At 47.1% G+C, this 17,818-nt stretch overlaps 1 protein-coding gene across 8 annotated transcripts in view; it reads left to right on the forward strand.

The window, feature by feature from the left end:
- The window catches only part of UBR5 (ubiquitin protein ligase E3 component n-recognin 5), a 1,080,924-nt gene extending 1,067,126 nt beyond the window's left edge, over window positions 1-13,798 (forward strand). For all 8 annotated transcript variants that reach the window (XM_033933084.1, XM_033933089.1, XM_033933086.1 and 5 more), the window contains one exon: window positions 13,172-13,798. In XM_033933084.1, the coding sequence (XP_033788975.1) occupies window positions 13,172-13,384 (213 nt within the window). In that variant the 3' untranslated portion in view covers window positions 13,385-13,798. The remainder of the gene's footprint in view (window positions 1-13,171) is intronic.
- The last annotated feature ends 4,020 nt before the right edge of the window (window positions 13,799-17,818 follow it).

The following is a 17,818-nucleotide window of genomic DNA, read 5'->3' on the forward strand; positions in this document are numbered from 1 at the left end:
AGCATAAAACACCTGGCTCACCCATCCTCTCAGCAACTTGGCATGTTCTGCATCAGTCAATCTGGTCTCTTGCAGACATGCCAAGTCTGCTCTGTGGTGCTGTAGGCGTTGAAATATTTTACTGCGCTTTACAGGAGAGGTGATGCCACATACATTCCAGGACAAAATGCGAAAAGTCTTAGCACTCAGAGAATGAAAGGAGAAAATGTACTCGCCCAGCCCTTCAAAAGATCTCTCCCAGGCTCCCAACCAGGGCCAAGAGAAAGTACAGAATAGTCCACACACAGAAAACACACAGGGTAACACATTGGAAAACCACTAAATGCACTGGAATGGAGAAAACAAACATCCTCAAAATATCCCACTCCACTCCTACCCAAAACCTCCCCCACTCCCTCCCCATCCCCCCAACCAGTTGCATGGCTTGCCAAGAACCCTCTGGGCTCTAGGAAAGCGAATCACGACACTGATGCCTTCAGTTCCCTGTCCTCAAAAATAGGTGATGTTACGTGTCTTGAGAAAGTTGTATGAAAAAGATAACCAAAAACAAGTCTACCACCAGTACCGGCAAGATCACTGTCATACTGAAGAAATCAAGTAGGGAGTGAAGAAGATTCCAGGCGATTAACAAAATCTCCCGCTAGGTCCACTGAGTCAAACACATGCCACTTTCCATTGTATTGTATTTTTAAAACAGCCAGATAAATAAACATGAAATGACGCTTCTTCTCCAATAGTTTAGCACAGAGGGGATGAAAAACTTTGCGCCGTTCCGTCAACACAGCAGAGTAATAATGTCCAATTCTCACTGGAATAGTCTCGTATACCAGCGACTCCCGTTTAGCGCGGTGATAGTTGTGAAGTTTGCCTATGATCACTCTGGGGCGCTGATCTGCCCCAGCACGAGAGCCTACCCGATGCACCCGCTCAAACCGGGCCGGTCCCAATGAAGTCGGCATCGACAACTCACTAACCAGCAACGACTCCACCACAGATAGAAGCACAGAATCAGCAATGGTTTCAGGGAGTCCAATAAAACGCAGGTTTCCTCAGCGCGAGCGGTTCTCCAAATCCTCCAATTTATCTTGACAGGTGCGCAATTATGTAGTAAGCGTGGCCACCTCAGATGCCATTGCAGTAGCCACATCTTCCACCGCGGAAACCCGAGTCTCCAACTCAGTAACACGGGTGGAATTATCCTCCAGCAGCAACTCCAATTAAGTGAGCTGGTTCGAGATTTGTTCCATACGCGGCCCCAACGCCTGTAAGATAACCTGCTGTAATTCCGAGAGCATGGCTGGGGTAAACGCCGGGCTGTCTGCTCGTGGCACGTTCGCCATTTTGTCTTCACTTGATTTTCCCCTCTCCCGATCTTTTTTAGCTGTTTTAGAGGCCATAGCAGTTGTAGGTTTGGGCAAAAACTTGTCCATGCAATAGCAAACGCTAGCTCAGCTAAAGGTGGTCAAAAAATCTCACGGATATTCTCAAATAAAAGTGAAGTGAGGAACAGGAATCTGGAGCCGGCACAATGTGCTGCTAACCAGCTCACAGTATCATGTGACCCCTTTTTATTTTTTTAATGTAGTGAGGCTAGTCAAAGACAGAAATCCAGCTTACCAGGTACTGAAGAAGCGACCTGCAAATTGGACAAAAAAATAGAAGGGCGGGTGTTCAGCATCCAGAGAAGCTTTACAAGAAGGAATATTAGCAGAGATAAGAAACCTAATCTTTCATTCTTGTACAAGCTCTCAGGATGCTGAACAGATGGGACGTATCAAAGCCGTCCTAAAACTCAGGGGGGCCCGATGAGCCCGCTGCAAGAACAGAAACACCAAACACTATATCACCCATAGCCGCCACATCAAGCCTGGAAAACCTGCAAAAGGTATGAAGGGAAGCCCATGGGGCCTCCTGACAAGTCTCCACAGGCGAGATCGCGTGAGATTCAGCCCATGAGGAAGCCATTCCTCAGGAGAGTAAGCCTCCACCCCAAGGGGAGGCTTCCGCACCGCCACATAGGCTGCAGAATTAGCTGCTCGCATCCACGCAAAAGAGAAATCTCGGAAGCAGGCCGACCCCAACACGCGGGGCCCGCCAGGACAAACAGATGGGCCGACAGTCATAAGTTGGTAGTGGCCCCAAGGTATCTCAAAAGACGATGCCAGATAGCGTAGAACACTGACCCGAGATGTGGAATCCGAAGGAACAAAAGGCTGGCAACCAAACTCCTTGGTTTATGGGGAAAGAAGAAACCACTTTCGGAAGAAAAGAAGGCACAGTCCTCAAAATCACCGCCAACTCCGCGAAGTGGAGAAAAGGATCTCTACATGACAAAGCTGGAAGCGCTGACACTCACCGTGCAGAAGTGACCGCCACCAGGAAGACGGTCTTAATGGTAAGATCTTTCAGAGAGATCTCATCCAGGGGTTCATAGGGCGGACAAGTCAGGGAGAGTAGGACCAAATTTAGGCTCCACGACGGCAAGGCCGTCATAAGGGAGGCCCCAGCCTCCCTGCCTCCCGCAAGAACCGGACAACAGCCGGGTGAGACGCTCGAGAACCCCTGATCGAAGAGGGACCCAAAAAGAAGAGGCCTGCAAACTGAACACGTAGAGAGGAGACTGCCAGACCCTTCCTGAGGCCAGCCTGCAGGAAGTCCAGAACAGGAGCCACCAACGGAACCCAAAGGGTCCACCTGGATCCCCGCACACCAAGCCGAAAACACCCCCAGGCGTTCGCGTAGGCCGAGACCGGTGACTTCCGCTTGCATTGCAGGGGCATGGTGATAACCGCAGAGGACTAACCCCTTGCGTCAAGGCTGCCCACTCAAGCGCCAGGCCGCAGGACTAAAGCAGTCCGGATCTTGAAGTGCAAACTAACCCTATGTGAGGAACCGCTGATGGCAAAGAATACGCAGACCACTCCCGGAGCTCAACCTCACAAGGTCTGCATACCAATGTCGTCTGGGCCAGTCCGAAGCCACAAGGATCACTGGGCCCTTGTGCGAGGACACCCGGTTCAAAACACGCCTTATCATGGACCACGTAAGCAGGACGCACAGAAGGTCAAGGTTGAAACACAGCATCGAGTCCGACGCCGGCGACCTCTCGTCAGCTGAAGAATCTGTCCGCCTACCTGTTCACTAGGATGCCATCAGATCGAAGGTGCGAAAGCCAGTCCGGACAGGGACCATGCTCCCTGGTCCAGAGACTGACAACTGAGGAAGTCTTCCCGAACGCTGTCGATGCCGGCCACATGAGCCATGAATAAAGCCAAGAGATGATACGCTGCCCATGGAAAGAGCATCCGAGCCTCCAATCCCAGCCGGGGTCTCTTCGCGCCCCCTGACGGCAGACATAGGCAACAGCCGTCGCATTGGCTGAGAACACACAGACAGCCATCCTGTAAAGATACACTTGGAACTGTAGCGGAGCTAACTGATTGCTCGTACCTCCGGCCGATCGATCGACCATCGGCTCTCTCTGACTCAGACCTGTACTGGGACAGACATGCAAACTGCTCCCCAACCGGAGAGACTCCTGACCTTAGTCAGGGTCACACAATCCAAGACCCACTGTGGACAGAGTGACTGGGTTCAACCACCACAGCATACTGCTGTGCGCCGTTGCCAACTCAGGCAGCAGCATCCCCAACGCAGCTCTCAGGGGATTCCACCTTTACAGAAGAGAAAACTGAAGAGGACGCAGGCGAGCTCTCACCCATGGATAACATCCATGGTTGCCACCATGAAACCCAACACCTGCAGGTACCGCCAGGCCGGCATTGCCGGGACCGCCAAAATGTCCCGAATCGCACTCTGGAGGTTCAGAATTCGGGATTCTGAAAGAAATGCCCGGTTCAGCCCTGTGTTGAACTGGATACTCAGGTACTCCAATACCTTGGTCGGCTTGAGGCGACCTTCTTCAGATAGATCACCCATCTGAGACGTTCCAGCCAAGCGGCCCTGCTCCCACGAGGGAGCTCTGATCAGCCAGTCGGCGAGGAATGGATGCACTAACACACCCAGAGATCCCAGAAGGGCAGCCACCACCAACTTGAACTAGGTAAAGGTTCAGGGCGCCGATGCCAAACCAAAAGGGAGCACAGCCAACTGGAAATGCCTCCCTAGAACACGAAACCACAGGAACCTCCAATGTTCTGGGAAAATCAGGATGTGTAGATACCCTTCCGTGAGATCCAAGGAAGCCAAAAACTCCTCTGCTGCCACCGCTGTAAACACAGCACGTACCGATACCATCCAGAAACATGGAACTTGCAAGATTGCATGCATCTCCAAGAGGTCCAGAATTGGTCTGCAATTGACGGAGTCCTTCTTTGGCACAACGAAGTAAATCGAGTATCTCCAGAGCCCAAGTCGCCCTGTGGAACCGGCTCTATAGCCGCCAGATCCAGCAACTGGCGCACCCAGTTCGGATTGCCCTCGGGAGAGGACATGAAGAAGACTGCCACTGGCCGGAAGAAAGGCAGTCTAAGACCTTCCCTGAGTACCCCAGAACCCACTGGTCCGAGGTTATCTTCAGCCATTCCAGAAAGAAGGCCGACAGCCGCTCCCCGATCCGGGGAGGCCTCGCCAGAGCCCTGGCGCCATAATTCTCTTTTGGAAGGCACTGAAGGTCGAGAGTTGGGAGACTGCGGGTGCGTTGTACCTCCAAGTGAGGCCTGTAGAAGGCTCCGAAACGCCATCCCGCCACAGAGGGTCCGGTGTATTGCGAGGTACTCCTGAAATGATGAAAATTCAGCTGTCTTGGCCCCCTGGGCAGATGAGAACCATGGCCAGGAAGCACCTGAGGCTAACGGTCCTGCACACTTGCCATAAGGTCATCCAGACCCTGGCTAAATAAGAGCGAATCTTTGAATGGCAGCTCGCTCAGAGCAGCCTTGAATGAAGAATCCCCCGACCACTAGTGAAGTCATAACAATCTCCTAGCAGAAACTAAATAAGCTCCCAGCGTAGCAAAAACTATCTTAATATGATAGAGGTTTAGTATGACATGCCCGGGCCACAAAGGAAGCGGCCGCTGCAAATCGCACCCCTGTCGCAGCAGAATCAAAAAGGCACTGCAAGACAAAATCCAGCTTAAGGTCCTAGACATCTGGCAGGACCACCCCTCCATCCGAGGGCAAGGAGGTATATTTGGGGACCTGAGCCACCGCCGAATCCACCTACGGCGGGACTAGGCACATGGAAAATGCCGAAGCCATGGGATACAATTTAGCCATGGCCCTAGCGTACTTCAGGGGACCTTCAAGGGCCTCCCAACCTCCAAGAGCATTTCTGCCGAGTCCTCATGATCCGGAAATGCAGCGGAAAACGGGCATGTGGAACACATGATCGAACACTCCGCCTGAACTGCAGTCGGAATCAAGTCCCAATGTCCACAGGGATTCAGAGATAAAATCAGGAAGGCAACTGGACTTAGCCTGCGTACCGTCTGATACTCTCCCACATCGTGAGAATCAGCGTTCTGGGAATCCCCGAGATCCGCTAGGCTAGTCACGCAGTGGGACCCGCCGAATCGCCGTGCAACAGCTTAGAAATTGATGCAGGTACCACGACAATAGCGGGAAGTTGCTGCTGACATTCAGGCATACCAGCAAAGATCAGATTGACATGCTGGAATCCAAAGGCTGTACAGACTGCCGCATCGCAGTCTGAAAGGGAGACACAGGCATAGCCCGCTTTCTCATGAAGGCCTGACACAACATATCCACAATTTACGGCGGAAAATAAGTCTCGGCGGCCTGAGCCGATCAGCGGGACTCAGATTTGAAATTGTCTGAAGATCGATGAGACTTTCCCTGGAACTGCGCCTGCGTTTATGCGAAAACGCCCTCCTTGCGCAATTGCGGCATCCCGGACACTGGAATCGCAACTGGCAGCAACAGAATAAAGCAGATCCTTTCCAGAGGAGGAAAGTGCGGAATCCACACACCAGATACGCCCTTGACGGGCCGCGGCACGCAGAATACGCAGCTAAGCAACCGCAAGCCATCCGTCAGAATTACGGCATGAATCCATGCTATCCTGTCCTGAGGTGGTCATCTATGAAGTTTAGAGCAAAAACAAAGCTTCTAAGTCAAAAAAATATAGTTTTAAAAACTTTAAAGAAAATCCAAGATGGCCATTAAAAACGTAGGAAAATGCTAAAAACTGCGATATTAGGATTTTACAGGTGGGGGGACCAGGGCATGTAGGAAACCCCCTAAAATCCCGATTTGAGGACACCTCAAAATCGGCAAACTCTGTGACTCACAGACCCCACGGATATATGTGCTTCAATGCATTTCAATGGCAGCCAGCATTACACAGTGCAAGCATAGGGAGATCATACCTCAGGAGCTGATTAAACTGCAATTTCAGATCATCTGGCCACCTCAACTTCCCTGCCACCTCAGATCAGGACCCCTCAGTGAAATCAGGGAAGACACGCGGCGTGGTTCCGATCCCGGCGTACCTCCTCAGAACCGCAGCAGCCTGCGCTCTACCCCTTTGCAAACGAACCAGGGGAGAGATGGCTACTGAACTTGGAGACCCAATTCAAACTGCAGGCTGTCCAGAGGGCTTACTGCAGTTTCAGGCTTACAGAGCACCCTCCAGAAGCAGACAAACATTAACATGTCTGTGATCTCCTGCCAAAGGATCACTCACACGGAGTTGATCCGCCGCACTTGGGCAAACCCACGAAAAAATCAAAATAAGACTAGAAAGTGAAAACAAATCACGAGCAGAATTAACTGTGAAACCAAGCAGTGAAGCTGCAGGAACAAACTGAAGCAAGACAGGAAGCTCCCGGGCAGGTAGCTCAAAGGAGAGAGATCTTTTAATTGCCCTGCAGCTGAAGCTAATAGAGATACAAAATTCCATCCATTCAGCATCCCGGGAGCTTGTACAAGAAGTCTTTTATTCAATAGTAATAGACTTAATATAGATCCACACTAAAATATCAATGCTGTTTTTCTTTTCATATTTAAATACACAATGCATAGTACTGTAGGGGAGTTCAGATCTCCACCTGAGTTAATAAACTCAAGGTGATATAGTTCTTCATCATTCCCAGTACAGCATTTAAAGCGTTTCTCATAAGATAAATTGATTATGATTTAAAACAAGTTGATTTTCCACTATTTCATGATTGAGTTTTCACTATTTCATTTTAGAATACTTTTGTAAGAAATAAGTTCATAACTTAGCTTTGTAATGGATGATTCCCCGTTACAACACGTTTCACTTGACTTTATCAAGGTCGGGGGAAACTATCAAAGGGTCAAAATGTAAAAGTCAGTTCACTCTAATGAATCAATATACTCATCTACACCAATTCATTTAAATAACCTAAATTCTACATGTTAAAAAACAGAGAGAACATTGTGGTCAGGAACTGATTTACCTTAAAACTAAAGCTAAGCTGGTGGAGAGGCTAGAAAATAAACCCACCATGCCATTTTTTTAAAAATGCCCGATTGGGTGGGAAAAGTGAATCGAATCAAAAAATCAGTTCAATAGGCCAAATCAAATTTAAAATTTTTTCCCTGAATCAGGCAGCACTAATGTGCAATACAGGTAGTCTCGAGACCTTCAAAAACTTTTGCACTGTCCATACCGGGCTCCGTGGATGATGTCACCCATATGTGAGAGTATACTTCCTGCTTATCTAATATAATAAAATGCTAGGCCGCGCATGCGCACTAAAAAAAACGTGTTCCCTGATCCGTCCCGAAAACACGAGTGCGCATGCGCGCGTTTTACGTCATCACCTACTCTCCACCTTGTGCCACCAATCACTGTCATCACCTGCTCTCTACCTCGCGCCACCGATCACTCCTCCTGCACTATGCCACGCCAGGCATGTCCGCAACCGGCCTCGAGCTCCTGGGGGCCGGCGGCGTGAGCCGTCCGGCGGTGCAGTGCTGAGGTCCCGCCTCCGCCAGACCCGGCCCTACACTGAGATCCGCGATCGGGTTGCCATGGAAACCCCGCCGCAGCCTCGCGGCTAGGTAGGGGGACAACAATCGCGCTTATGTTCAAGCCGCCGCCACGACTCCTCTCTCGAACCGCACCAGGATCGAGAGAGGAGCTGCGGCGGGGGCTTGAGCATAAGCGCCATTGTTGTCCCCCTACCTAGCAGGCGGCCTTCCTCACCCGGGCCCACCGTTCCTTCCCTTTAGTTCAGCTCCGCCTATGTTAAAAGGAGCTGCTTTGAAATTGGAGCCCTGCCGCCACCGTAACACTTTGCCGCGGTCCCATATGTCAGAGAAGGAGCGGGACCAAGGCAGAGGGGAATGTGCTACGGCAGTGGCAGGCCTCCGATTTCGACGCGGCTCCTTTTAACATTGGTGGAGCTGCACTGCACTTGATGGAGGGAGGGAAGGAAAGGTGGTTGTGCGCTGTTGAGCCCCTCTTTGCCCTCAGACCCTCTCCTAACTGCTCCCTCCTGTCTCAGACCACTGGGGGGAGGTGCCTGTCTTCAGCTGCCGGGATGGAGGGAGGGAAGAAGAAAGAAGGGGCCCTGGCAAGCGAGTTATCAAAAGCCAACCATAGCCTGGGACCCCTACATGATATGAATAATGACCAGACAACAAAAGGTAAGAAAAATAATTTTATTTTCTGTTTTGTGATTACAATATGTCAGATTTGAAATGTGTCTTGAGGGAGGCTGCTGCCACGGCTTTGGACAGAGGGGTACCATTTTCGTGGGAGCCGGTCTTCGGAGAGGCTTGGGACGTGGGGACGGATGCGGGAGGGGCTGCCGCTGCGAAGGGCTTTGGTGGGGGAGCCAGCCAGACCGCAAGTGTGGGGACGTTGTAAGCGCGGATTGGTCAAGGAGCCGCCGCTGCTGAGGCTTTGAAATTGCTCTCCCACCGTCACTCCCTCCCGCCCCGGCTCTGCCTCTGCTCCTGCCCAAGTTCAAAAGCAGGAGACATCTAGCACCCGTTAATCTAACGGGCTTAAACACTAGTCCTGTGATAAAGTTTGCTTCATGAATACAGTTCTGATGTGAATAAGCAGATAATCCTCTCCATTCCAATATCAAGACTCATCAAATTTAGACCTACTTCAGCAACAGTGGCTTTTCTAGATAGGAACATAAGAATTGCCGCTGCTGGGCAGACCAGTGGTCCATCTTGCCCAGCAGTCCGCTCACACGGCAGCCATTAGATCAAAGACCAGTGCTCTAAATGAGTCCAGTCTCACCTGCATACGTTCCAGTTTAGCAGGAACTTGTCCAACTTTGTCTTGAATCCCTGGAGGGTGTTTCCCCTATAACAGACTCCGGAAGAGTGTTCCAATTGTCTACCACTCTCTAGGTGAAGAAGAACTTCCTTACGTTTGTACGGAATCTATCCTCTTTCAGCTTTAGGGAGTGCCCTCTCGTTCTCCCTACCTTGGAGAGAGTGAACAATCTGTCTTTATCTACTAAGTCTATTCCCCTCAGTATCTTGAATATTTCGATCATGTCCCCTCTCAGTCTCCTCTTTTCAAGGGAGAAGAAGCCCAGTTTCTCCAATCTCTCACTGGATGGCAACTCCTCCAGCCCTTTAACCATTTTAGTCGCTCTTCTCTGGACCCTTTCGAGTAGTACCATGTCCTTCTTCATGTACGGCGACCAGTGCTGGATACAGTACTCTGGGTGAGGGCACACCATGGCCCATTACAGCGGCATGATAACCTTCTCCGATCTGTTCATGATCCCCTTCTTTATCATTCCTAGCATTCTGTTCGTCCTTTTCACCGTCACCGCGCATTGCACAGACGGTTTCATCGACTTGTCAATCAGAACTCCCAAGTCTCTAACTTCTCAATATTATTTGGACTAATTCGACAAGGGACAGTACTTTTTGAAGTGGTGGTCAGTCTATCCCTGAGCTCACAGTCAACTATGCGGGCTGCTTTAGAGAATGCGAGTATAAAATTGAACAGCACTAAGCTGTATGCCTGTCTCAGTCCTGCTTGTTGATGGATAATGCAGTAATAGGTAATTTCTGTAGGTATCAGGATTAATAAATTGCACAAGCCCTCCCACTTAGAACATAAGCAGTGCCTCCGCCGGGTCAGACCATAGGTCCATCCCGCCCAGCAGTCCGCTCCCGCAGCGGCCCGAACAGGTCACGGCCTGTCTGATTCACCAGAAGGGTGCCACCTTGGTTTCCCATTGAGTCCTATCTTCCCATCGAAGTCCTAACCCTCCGGTCTTGCACATGCAGACCTGGTTGGATTTCTATACTTATTACCTGGTTAGCTTTCTATACCTGTGTTACATCCCAGCACCTCTCTCAGTATCCCACGATCCCCCTATCCCTCAGGAATCCGTCCAATCCCTGTTTGAATCCTTGTACCGTACTCTGCCTGATCACTTCCTCCGGTAGCGCATTCCAAGTGTCCACAACCCTTTGTGTGAAAAAAAACTTCCTTGCATTTGTTCTGAACCTATCTCCCTTCAGTTTCTCCGAATGCCCCCTCGTGCCTGTTGACCCCTTCTCTGAGAATTGTTTGCATTGAGCTTTGAACTAGAGAATGACATGGGGACAAATTTTTCCCCGACCCCCATTCCAGCGAGTTCTTTTCCTGTCCCTGCCCCATTCCTGCAAACTCTGTCCTCATGTGCACAAGCCTCAAGCACTTTAAAATTATAAGTGTTCAAGGCTTGTGCGGTTATGGCAAAGCTTACAGGAATGGGGCAGGTTTCCCCATGTCATTCTCTACTTTGAACCACTTGAAGAGCTGAGGACACCACTGCATGTAGGAAGGGTAATGTATGCTCAGTACCTTTCACTGAATTCTGAGATTTGGGAGAGTTGTCCTGATTCTGTTCAGTGATATTACCCACTTGTGTGCTGTCTATGGAAAACCTGTTATAGGTGAGCAACATTGATGGTATGTACAGCAGGAGGAACTGTTTTGCAAAATTCTATATAGAAAAAGCAGTGTCACTTGGTAGTTTCTGCATATCAGTGTTGACACATAGGGGAAGTAGTGATTTTGCAACCATCACATGTAACTGTCAGTACATATACGGAGGCAAGTCTTTAAAGGAGTACTGTATGTACTTCAGATAGTATAGTATGCACCCACCATGGTTGTAGAAATATGTGTACATAAATGACCTCTTACAGAATATCAGCTAGCTGAAAAGTATCTGCCATGACATGTCTCTGCTTATATATGTGTAGATGCTATTATAGGAACTTAACTGCTAGGTGCAGTCTACACCAAGTCTATGACCATTTTGTGCCCCCATTAAACAATATACAGTTTACTTGTCTGCACAGTAAATGTTATTGTGGTCATGAGCTAACATCTGCTAAATTATCTGCTAACTGCTGATTGGACTTTTTAGTAAAAGGTCCCCCTTAGAATTCTAAATCGGTGAATTTTTATCTAAAAGTGTTTCTAAATTCAGCTGAAAATCCTCATTTTTGAATTTTTAAAAAATAAAGGCGAGCAGCTGAAACAAAACTTATTTTATTCTATTAGAATTAATTTAGCCACAGGTATTTGAAACAACTTCACCCCAAATATTTTACATTGTATCTGACAGTCTTTTTGTTGATATAGAACACAAAATTACCAATATCATTACTCTACCTTAGGATGTCCTCCTTTGTCCCTTCATTTTTATCAATAACGTAGAGAAAAATTGTTATATGATTTGTTATGTTTATCAGGTGCAAAATGCTAACTTTGAAGTGCTCAGATATTAATGCCACTTTAAATACACTACTTTAGCATTTACTGAATCTTCTACTCTTGCTGGACTGCATGATACTGTGGATACCAGTTAGCACACTAGAAATATTTTTGCAGAAAATTACACACTTGCCGGTTAGTGTTCCTATCCAGTACCTATTATGGCACACTCGCAGTAATCAATTGTACTGTGCTCTTCAGTGATTAAAATTGTGTACGCCAGCAGTCTTTAAAGCAGTGCTTCTCAATCTTTTTGTGTCTATGAAACCATGATTGCAGCCAGAGCTAAATAAAACAGTATGATCCCCTGGAGGCGCAAACTAATGATGTAACTATGGAGAGCTCACCTGTGTTGGGGTCACAACCCACAGATAGGGAAACTGTGCTTTAAAGTATCTCTCCTCTATTTTTTACTTTTTGATTTTTAAATCAGTTTGATTTTGCTCTTTACACTAATGCAGGCTCATATGGTGCATGGGACAGAGTTAATTTCCCAGGATACTTCACAAATGATTTAGTACAGTGTTTTTCAACCTTTTTACATCTATGGACTGGCAGAAATAAAAGAATTATTCTGTGGACCGGAATCGGTCCGTGGACCGGCGGTTGAAGAACACTAGGCTAAGTCATGGGCTAGACCCCGCCCATCTCTACCCAATCTCCACCCCAGACAACGCCCCCATAATTGTAACACTATTTTTTCCATTCATTTTTCACATATACACAATATAATCTTATTAACAACGCATAATGGTTAACCACAAAATTAAACTATACAAAGCACACTGACGGCAAATGTAAATTCTCAAAATTGACATAATTCAATCACTAAATTCAAAAATAAAATCATTCCCCCCTACCTTTGTTGTCTCCCTCCCTCCATGTTATGCCTTACCTTCTAGCCTGCTCCCGCCTGGCCATTTTATGCTGCCCCCAGTATTATCTTCATGCCGGCTCCCTCTTCCTCACTGATGCAGTGCACAAAGCTGCAGGCAGCAGCTTCTTACACGTCCCATGCCTCATCTGGAAGCCTTCCCTATGACATTGCAACGTCAGAGAGAAGGCTTCCGGTTCAGGCGCAGGATGCGCGTAGGAGCCACTGCCCATGGCTTTGTGCACTGAATCAGTGAGGAAGAGGGAGATGGCTCGAAGATAACGCCGCATCGATCGCACCGTGGACCAGCAGTTGAAGAACACTGTTTTGGGCCTGATGCATGTGCTGGCCCTGTGGACCGGCAGGAAATTTCTGTGGATCGGAACTGGTCCACGGACCGGTGATTGAAGAACACTGATTTAGTACATTCAACCAGGCCAGAATAATGATGCTTTAATCCTGATTGCACTGCTGTATGTTGCACGATTTTTAAAAAAAAATTGGGGGGGGATGGGGGGAGAATGGGAGCAATTGCTGTTTCATTTTCTAAGATGAGCCACATGACATACTGTTTTGTTTTTCCTAATCTAGGTATACTTTTGGACATCAAGCCCTTCATTGCCTGCCAGTGAAGAGGGTTTCCAACCCATGCCATCCATTACAATCAGACCACCAGATGATCAGCACCTTCCAACAGCAAACACATGTATTTCCCGCCTCTATGTCCCACTCTATTCTTCAAAACAGATTCTTAAACAAAAATTGCTACTTGCCATTAAGACCAAGAACTTTGGTTTTGTGTAGATTATAAAAAGTGTGTATTGCTGTGTAATATTCCTAGCTAAGTTTTGTAGATTTTTCCATTTGTCTATAAAAGTTTATGAAAGTTAATGCTGTCACACCCCGGTGGTACTTTAATGATTAATTGCAGACATTCCGCTAAGTTTGTAATGTAATGGCCTAAGAAGCTCTAGTACATTTGACTGTCTTAACGGTTTTGACTAGTTTATAACTTCTTGGCCCAGCCCCAGCCAAAGATGACAGCACAAAAAAAATATCATTTACACTGTGATTTTATCTTTTTTGCTGAGGGGAAATACTGTAAAATGTTACTGAAAATTCACTGCTGCCTTTGTGGAAAATGTTTCATCAAAGGTTCTTGTATAGAGTGCGTAGGGAATTTCAAAATAAAAAAAAATAATTATGTTCTGCCTTTTACTTTTTGTTTTATGTTATTTTATTTATACTTGACTGCTGAGTTATGTAGATGATTATGTAAAATATATTTGCCTAAATAAATTCTTGCCATTTAACTTTTGAAGGTTAGATCATCTGCTGTCTTCTCAGAGGATGGATTGACCTTGGTTAAACTGAGCTCTTGCACTATTGAAATGTCGCACAATCACTAAAGGCTTCTAATTTAGTAACAACATTTCCCATGTGTACACTGGGAAAGCTATCTAGTGAGCACTAAGATTTGAATGTGACCTACATTTTCACCTTCTTTAAGTAAATATAAGCACAGTATTTGTTTATGTTCACTATTTTTTTGTGTTGTAATTTTATTTTTTTTTGTTAAGTGCAAGAATTCCTTCATTTTCCATTTTAGCCCATTCAGTGCTTGGGCATTTGAACTTGTAGATTGTCTAAGCACCTTATAGTAACTGTAAATTATTTTCACAGGCGAGTTTCACTAACTTTGATGTTTGGGTAACTCATCACTTTTTGTACCAAGCATTTCCCAAGAATCCAGCTGTATTCTTTGTTACAATTTACCTTTTAATAAAAAAAGAATTTGAAGAAAAGATGACATGCAGCTTCCATAGTTTGAGCCCTTAGGTTGGTAACAAATTTTAAAAAGCTTTAAATGAGTTGCAATGGATATATGAATAAAACAGTAAATGAGTTGCAATGGATATATGAATAAAACTGGAACATTAGTGTAGCAGAATAGAAATAGAGGTAATTTAGCCCCTGTTTTTATATTTATCCTGATTCCCCGAAAATAAGACCTACTCCGAAAATAAGCCCTAGCATGATTTTTGGGGTAGGTTCTACCCCAAAAATAAGCCCTAGTTGAAACGCTGGATTCGCAGGCAGCAGTGCTTCCCCCGCGTGCGCACCCCCTCCCCCCCCATCCCCGGCCGACCCTTCCATTTCTCCCTCCCTATGCCGACCGCAAGACTGACATACCATTACCTTCTTGCAAACAGTAGCGTTGCGGCAGCAGTCTAAATGCGCTGCTTTGTTTGCTGCGTTGCTTCGTTTGCTGCTTCATTTGCTGCGTTGTGGCAGCAATTTAAACGGGCTGCTTTGGGCCTTCTCCCACCGGGGCATTTCTCTGCCGTATCACTGATGATGTCATCAGCATCGCGGCACAGCATTGCTCCAGCGGTAGAAGGCCCGAATCAGACCGTTTAAATTGCTGCCACAACGCTGCCGTTTGGAAGAAGGTCTCACGGTCAGCATTGGGAGGGAGAACTGGAAGGGGTGGCGGAGATAGAAAGATACTGTGGGTTTGTGATTGGGCATTGTTTCCCAGAAAATAAGACCTAGTGGGTTTTTTGGGCCCAAAATTTATATAAGACAGGGTCTTATTTTCAGGGAAACACAGTAGTATAAAGGCTTAAACAGACTAATGTTTGGGAAACAAATGGTATCTAAAGCAAAGCTTGCTGAAAATTGTATGCTAAATTCCCTTCAGTTCTACTTCTGAATAGCAGAATATATTGCAACCAAAGACCATAATGTCTACAGAACAGCAAAATAAATTTCCAGAAAAGAAGTTAATTACCATGCCTTGAATGGTATGCCAAATTTTAATCTAATAATTAGCAATACCTACCATGTGTTTATTACAGATTGTACTTATAAGTTGCTGTATTCCATTTTCCCCCTTCTTATCCATTTTCTTTTGTTACACACTACCCCACCTGGTTGAAGGAGAAACTTGTTCAAGACTTACTTCCTTGTCATCATTAGCAGGTGTATCCAGAGACGAGTGGGTTATGTCCATCCACCAGCAGGCAGAGGTAGAGAGAAGCAAACTGAGCTCTGTCTTTTAGGATGGTAAGCTCCTTGGTTAGGCACTATTCTCTGTCTCCAACAGGCAGATGGATGGTCTCTCCTGAGCTACTGGCTTTGTCTTCTTCTCAGCTCCTGTTTTAGTTTTTCTAACTCAGTTGACCTTTGGGGTGTAAGGTTTTGGGGTTCCTACTGAGGGTACAGACATACACAAAGCAAAAACCCATTGGAAGCAGCCTTTGTATTAAAAAGCGTTTGTAAAATAAAAAAAATGGGCAGAGCAGCATTTATTCAATCAGTTCACATGGGCTCACAGAGTAAGGCACTTTACTGGCAATAAGGTCAGTAATCTTACTTCAGTGAAAACTGCTAGTCCGTCTAGGGGCTCTTGCCACGGCCTCGTGGCACCAGTGGAACAGCACTTTCTGGCAGAGGTTCTGTTGGGGCTCCAGGGGCCTGGGTTTTTCCCTAGTATGGCAGGCCTTTTACAGTGCAATGCCGCTGGGAGCAGTGGCATGCGGTGTTGGACTATGCGCTCCTGCTTAGGAAAGGGATGCAGCAGGCCGTTTATCCATTGGAGTTTCTTTCAGTCATGGTTGCCATTGCGGCACCAGGGCGTCTGGGGCAGCATCTGGTCGTGGGGTTTCCTCAGTTTACATTGGAAGCCCGATAGGGGGTGGCAGAGCATTGTTTTCCAATGCAGTTTTGTTTTTTTATTGACACAGCTTCTCAAGTTGTCTTCCCAGTGAGCTCCCTCCTCGAGCTTTCAAGTTGACAGTGGCTTTCAAGTTGACTGGTCTCGGCTCTCCTTTGCTACCGGGGCAGGGTTGTCTCTGCAGGGGGCTTGGGTTTCCGAGTCCTCTGTCTCCCACTTCCCTTCTCTGGGCTGCTGGAGCGAATGGGCGAAAGGAAGCTCGTCCTTGGTGAGTTTGTTCTGTGGGATTTTTTTCTCCTCTCCAAAAAAAAAAAAAAAAAGATTCTCAGGGTCTTGTCTCTTTAAGAAGGTATTTGGTGTTTTGGATCTCAGGTATAATCTGTGTATGCTTGGTTTGTTCTGTGCAGTGCTTTATCTGGTTTCTATGGCTGAGTTGGCTGGTTCAGTCCCAGCAAATTTCATCTTAATTTCTGGGCCTACTAAGCCAGTGGTTCCCAACCCTGTCCTGGAGGAACACCAGGCCAATTGGGTTTTCAGGCTAGCCCTAATGAATATGCATGAAGCAAATTTGCATGCCTATCACTTCCATCATATGCAAATCTCTCTCATGCATATTCATTAGGGCTAGCCTGAAAACCCGATTGGCCTGGTGTTCCTCCAGGACAGGGTTGGGAATCACTGTACTAAGCTACCAATACTCTTTTGAGACTGAGCTAAGTAAATACTATATTTCTGGGACACATTACAATTTTGGGTCTAGGGGGAGGATACATAGCAATTCTGGGTCTAGAGGGAGTACACATTATAATTCTGGGACCAGAGAGAGTGCACACGTTGCAAATTGCACTAAAGGAGCTCGAGTAGCCCAAACGGGAATACCCCCACAGGGTACACACATTACCGAGTCTGAGATAGGAGCACACTATAGTCATGGGGAGTCCGAGACAGGTTCAAGCTTTAGCTCTGGGTCTATGGAGTGTAAGAGACAGGCAAATAATGCTAGGGAGTGCAAGAGACATGCGAATAATGCTAATGGGGTCCTAGTTGATAAAGAGGGATCGTCCCCACTGAGATACAACAAACACACAACGTGGAGGGCTATGTACGTCAACGCCCACAGTCTGGGAAATAAGATCCTAGACTTGGAAACAGAAATGAGGAATGCCGACCTGGATGTAGTGGCGATATCTGAGACCTGGCTCACAGACTCCCACGGGTGGGACATGGTCATACCAGGTTACAACTTGCTTTGCCGGGACAGGGAGGGTAAAATGGGAGGTGGTGTAGCATTATATACTAGAGAGGACATTAAGGTCACCAGAATCACAGATGTACAGTACACTGGGGAATCCCTTTGGGTAAATTTGGCCAGAGGGAAGGACAAATGCCTGTATCTTGGCGTAGTATACAGACCCCCAAGACATCAAGATGACCTAGATAAGGAATTAATTAGAGATATAGAGAATATCACCTTGCGGGGTGATACAGTATTGGTAGGTGACTTCAACATGCCTGATGTGGATTGGGTCACACTTTCCTCTGCTTCCGGCAACAGCAGG

The sequence above is a fragment of the Geotrypetes seraphini genome, chromosome 2 (genome assembly GCF_902459505.1).
Source record: "Geotrypetes seraphini chromosome 2, aGeoSer1.1, whole genome shotgun sequence".
Lineage (NCBI taxonomy): Eukaryota > Metazoa > Chordata > Amphibia > Gymnophiona > Dermophiidae > Geotrypetes > Geotrypetes seraphini.